Source organism: Limulus polyphemus, unplaced genomic scaffold (assembly GCF_000517525.1).
Source record: "Limulus polyphemus unplaced genomic scaffold, Limulus_polyphemus-2.1.2 Scaffold5537, whole genome shotgun sequence".
In the NCBI taxonomy this organism is placed as follows: domain Eukaryota; kingdom Metazoa; phylum Arthropoda; class Merostomata; order Xiphosura; family Limulidae; genus Limulus; species Limulus polyphemus.
Genome location: NW_013671147.1, coordinates 58,446 through 64,445, shown reverse-complemented (window position 1 = coordinate 64,445; position 6,000 = coordinate 58,446). Strand labels below are relative to the sequence as shown.

General features: G+C 29.6%; 1 protein-coding gene across 1 annotated transcript in view; it reads right to left on the bottom strand.

Moving 5' to 3' along the window:
* Nucleotides 1–5,197: 5,197 nt before the first annotated feature.
* LOC106472703 (aldo-keto reductase family 1 member C13-like) overlaps nucleotides 5,198–6,000 on the bottom strand; it is a gene marked incomplete at its 3' end in the record, with an annotated part of 34,625 nt that continues 33,822 nt past the window's right edge. The window contains exon 4 of the mRNA XM_022401249.1: nucleotides 5,198–5,305. Coding sequence (XP_022256957.1) covers nucleotides 5,198–5,305 — 108 coding nt within the window. The remainder of the gene's footprint in view (nucleotides 5,306–6,000) is intronic.

Below are 6,000 nucleotides of genomic sequence, written 5' to 3'. Positions count from 1 at the left end.
ATTAAAGAACCCACAGGGATAACTGGCACGATGGATTGGAAATATAGACCAGCATAATTATGATATTGAATACAGAGAGGGAAAATCTCATGGTAATGCCGATGGACTGAGTCGAAGACCCTGCGAAAAAAACTGCAGACATTGTTGCAAAAGAGAGGTTGAACTAACCAGGTGTCATCAAGCTGAAGTCAAGCCGACTGAAAGAGTTGATGATGGTGAAGTGGAACCAAATATGGATATCAAAGCAGAACAGGAGAAAGACCAAGATTTGAAGCAAGTGTTTTGCATCCTGCTTGGGAGAAGGTGTCTAGTCGGGACGAACAATGCTAAGGAAGGGGTAGTGTTAAGACATCGAGGTCACGTGACTAGTATCACGCCACATCATTCTCGAAGTTTCACGTCTTTTTTTAAATCTCATGATCCTTCTAGATATAGTGTAGTCTTGTATATATAAGACCGGCCACGAAGCGACGGGAAGTTAATGAGTAATTGAACTGCAGTCAGAGAGTATTATTGAACTGAGTTGAGCACGTGAGACGTTCGTTGTTATAGCGCGACTGTTGAAATTAAGTGTATCGCAAAGTTATATTCAGAAAGAATAAACCAGTTTTATTTAAGAAAGGACTTGTGTCGCTAAAGTTTCGTCGGAATGAAGGTACAGAGAATTAACTAACGAACGGAGACGTAACAATATTTTAACATTTATCATTTTAACTTTTCTCAAGTACTTTTAAAAGTGTAAGTTGTTTAACCCTTTTACAGTAGGATAGTGTACAATACAGAACCCCCTTTGGGGAATGATACTTGTGCAACAATACATATGGTAATTCTTAGCTTTCTTAATGTGTCCTCACAAAAACTGGTAAGATTTTATTAAGAATTATAACTATCTTGTACACAAAGAATGACATTATTTTAACTAAGCCTTTCTATAAAAAATATGTTATTTATAAATTGTAGTTATTTGCACTCAATCTCTGAATAGTGTGAGTGCAAGTGATTTTCATTTTAAGTATAAAATACTTTTTCTCATTGTACAGTTTTGATTTTTATATGCATAACCACTAAAACCTCCTAAATGAATATCAAGTTTTTTTAAAGATAAATGTATATATATATATATTTTATTTTTCATATTCTCCATCATATCACTAACTGTTGATATCATCATTAACATATTTTGCAATAAAATGTTTAAAATTAAGAAACAGGAAGAAATAAGAAATTTTTCGTAGGGTATCTTTAAAGATTTTTTTTTACTATATTCATAATTTCATGTCTTTTTGATTTCATATATAGTTTAATTTTTAATGTTTTATTTTCCTTTCCCCTCCTTTACCATATATTATTCATTTTGACACAAATCAATGGGGCCCTCGGGGCATATTACAATATCTTTGGCAGTGATATGCAAGCCTTCAGCAAAATTTTCGTGCACTCACATAATATCGTACACCTCTGAGAACCCAAGGCAAACATTGAGATATATTTAGAAAATGTTTAAACCTTTCAATTATGCATCTCAAAACATATATAATTAACAAAAGTTTTAAAGTAGAACCTAAATACAGTTTAACTCTCTCTCTAACAATAACATACTTAGGTAATAAACAATTGTAAGTGCTATCATGAACAAAGTAGCCAACAACAGTACTGGCAGTTACATCTACCTAATTATGACAACTGTGCAGCAATTTCAAAGTAACCATTGTTAGCTTATAGTGTGGGTGTGGTACCTGAACTCAGCCATAGAACTTTGGAACATATGAGTAAATAGTGCAGTTTTTATTTAGACATATATCTACAGACACTGTAGTTGTGTGATTCAAGTTAGGTTTGAGTATTTATTAAAGGTTTCTTTTGAAATAAAGGATTTAAAATTTTTATAACATAAAACTTTGAATTTAACATACATATAATGTTAATTTCATTGCCATAAATTGATAGTAAAGTTGTTTAATTAAATTTTGAATGTATCTCAGTGACATGCACAGAAAATAGTTTAAAGGGGTACCTATGTCAAAGTATTAAGTAGTGAGCAAATTCTTTGATTATGTTATAGATTTTGGAAGAGATGAGATTAATAGATTATTTGATAATATTCATAGGATATTGAAATTAAGCCATTTTTTCTTTTAGATGAATACTAAGATTTTTTTAGGAATTTTCTTGAATTAGGAGCTTTGCTTACAGCATGCTCTATGTCAATTGTATTGCTTATTATTGGTGAAATGAAGACTAGATGCTATTTTAGAAAGTCTTAAGGTCTTATAGAAAATGTGTTGATTAAAGTGTGAAAGAAACAATTTTTTTCATTAAAGTGAAATAAAAGCTTATAAGAAGGTGTACCACCCAGGTTGGAAAAGATATGGTTTGGATTGTGGTTTGTGTAAGAAACGGAAAAAAGCCCATGTATATTAGTATTTTCTATAAAGTGACTGGTAAGATTGTTGACATTGATAGAATACGTTATGCTGCTAAAAAAAGTATATTATTATGGAAAACTTTAATTTTAGGAAATTAGTCAAGTTAGTATGTCTTCAATGAATGAAGTTGAATAATTTCTTAATGTTGTGGAGGGTTGTTTTCTTCTATTAAGGAAGAGCTATTTTAGTTGTTGTTCTTAATGCTTAAGAGGATATAGTTAGAAATTTTGTTGTACAAGAACACTAAAGCACTAGTTATCAAAACAACATTACTTCTGAAACCATGTTCTTGTTCTGGTTTTTATAAAAAACCAAAAAACATTTTGAGAAGAGATTGACTGGCTAAATGGGAATAATTTCAGTGAAGCTTGAGACAGTTTTCTAGTTCAATATGGTTAGTTGAAAATAAATGTTTTCCAACTAAATACTTATGTTCTACCTAGAGCTTTTTCACAATGGATAAAAAATTGCACCTTATTAAAATATGCAATTCATTTTTAAAATTGAGGATATGGAGGCTTATAGAAATAAATAAATAAATAAAAAGTATAAAAACTATCATTAATGCTAAGAGCAATTATGGAATTTGTTACTTGACTCAAAACTTTAATTTGATTTGAGGGGTTTTACACTTACATTAATTTTAATAACAGTCAAGAATAACAATGGTCCTCTAACATACTTTTAAAAGGGCATTTACTAATGAAGGTGAGGAAAAGGATCCTAAGAAAAGCAGATTTTTTTTAAATGAGGGAACATATTTTTTACTTATTTTATATTTATATTGGAGAAGTACTGTAGCTATTTTAGGAAGGCTTGAAAAACTTTTTGAGAATCAGATTCCTTGCCCTGTTAAAATTTACTTTAAAATCTTGAATAAACACCTGAGCTACTTTTGTAGATTAATCCTTCAAGACTTTCTCTACAAATATTATTCTAAACTAAACAACTGCTGCCCCTTTCACTTCTGTTTGTTCATCATGAATACTCTGCTTAACCCTTTGATGACACTTACTCTTTAAACTCCTTTCTGCTCGTCTTGAGGTTTTACTGAGTTACATTCAATATTTAGTTAAACAACTTTACTATCAATGTATTTAAAGAAATTAGCATTAATGCATATGATATAATTTAAAATTTTATATTATCTATGTTTATCTCCTTTATATCAAAAATAACCTATACAAAAATACTTAAACCAGTTTTATTGTCATATAATGCATGAGCATTCACAAATGTTAACTTGAATAATAGTACTCCTACACCTACATGTATGTCTAGACAGAAACTATATTTACTCCACTATTTAACCATCCTTCTTTCACATTCCTTCAGGTTGATTCAAATGAACAAAATAAATCAATTTTCCCACCCCTAGACAAGCCGCGCTCACCTTCCATACTTAGACTTGAGACTTACAAGCCACATTTACTTATTTGTTATATATGTTTATAAGAAACAGAAAGAGCTCATCTTAAAATTGTCACACAATATTCATTTGACAATTATTGTTGGTGTCTTTGTCCTTGCTAGCACTTAGTGATGTTTCTCACCTAGATACATATTAGATAGATAGACAGTTAAATTGTGTTTAGGTTTAACTTTTACATTTTAGTTAATTATGTATTACTTAGGTTTTAAAATACATATTTGAAACGTTAAATAATTGTTTTAATATAACCAAAACTTTGCATTGGTTCATCAGGCTGATAGTAGTATGTGAGTGCAAAAACATTTTGCCAAAGGCTTAGTATCTTTGCTAGAGATACTGCACTATGCCCTAGGGGGCACCTGCTGAAATGTATTGAGATGAATAATAAATAATAAAGGACAGGAACATAAAAAAAAAACATTAAAAAATAAATTATAAGTGAAAAGGTAAAGACACAAAACTATAAATATAGCCCAAAGAAGATATTCTAAAATTACTTGATGAAGAGTTAAAATGTATGTACATATTTCTATTTGTTACATTTACACATTTCATTGCACTGTATATTGATGTTAATAGCTACTTTTAATGATATGATAAAAAAATGAAAAATATAAACGTTTACTTTAAAAAACTTTTGATATTCATTTAGGAGATTCTAGAGGTTATGCAAATGAAATCTGAAAACTGTAAAATGAAAAAAGTATTTTTATAATTAACATGAAAATCACCTTGTAAGTGAACTATTCAGAGTCTGAGTGCAAATAACTAAATTAAATAAAAAATTTTTAGCAGAAAAAATCAAAATTAAATATTTTGTTGTTCTGAAACTAATGTCTTTAGGAAACTTCTTGTCAAGTTTCAAACAATTCCATCTACTAGTTTGATTTTTGGAATAAAATACGATGAGAGTTATGTTACAATCTTGCAATGTAAGAATGTAGTAGCCAATAGGTTAACATGTACATATATTTTAACATAATTTCAATAACATTAAAATAATATATTTGCTACATATGTCATAAATAATTTCAATCATGACTTTAACATTTGCACACTGAACTTCTAGAAAGTTTGTCCCATTTTTCAAATATGAACAGTAATTCGTCACATCTTAGTATCATTTTTGTCTGTCTTAGGGCATATAGCATGAACATTGTTTTCAGTAAAATGTTGCTTAGCATATTTCAATATACTATAAAAAAAACTTTGAGAAATTGATGAAAATCTTTACAGCTTTTAAATTATTAAAATAATGAGTTCAATTTTTATTTTATAAAAATCATTTAAGGTTAATAGGATCCAAAACTAAACATATCATAAAAAGTGTAATTCTTACCAAGTTTACTTGTGATAAACACATTTTCTCGCTTTAGTTCTCCTTGTCTAATTTTATCTTGAAGAACTTGGCCAATGTATTCCTCATTTTGATACACAGCAGCAGTGTCTAAATAACAACAACAACAAAATTACTGAATCAAATCCTTACACATAAAAAATTCTTAGCAGCTGGAAAAATAAACAAATGTTATGAAACACAGCAAATTATATTGTTACGGACCTAATTATTTACTAACTGTCTACTTTTATCAGTATATTTATGAATGTAAATACACTGTCTGTACCTATATATGCAACAAAACAGGTAATGATTCAACAAACTATCAATGACCAAGTTTTGTCATAGTTGATCTGTCATGTGATCTGAAAAGTGCGAACACTAAATATAGCTAAGGCTGAATACCCAGTTATTGGTATTTTCATGAAAATAAACTGAGAGAGATGGCTGACATTAATTTATATTAGTGGATTAGCCTTTACAAATCTAAGATGTTATAAATTCTAATTATCCTTTAATTGTTGTGGCTAGTATGCTTTAATACATAGCTTTAATCTTACTATGTCAGATGTAGTTTTCACCAGTTGTGCATCTGATATGAATACTAGGCTTTATGCAGTATCTCAGACAGTTGGATGTCAGATATACATAGAATTGTTGAATTAACATGAACAGACTTGCTAACAGTCATGATAATTTTTATGTGTATGTATGTATATACGTGCGTGTTGTCTGTTACGACAGTGCCGGTTGCACTGGAAAAGCCACATGCACCGTATGAAGGATGGACGAATCCCAAAAGA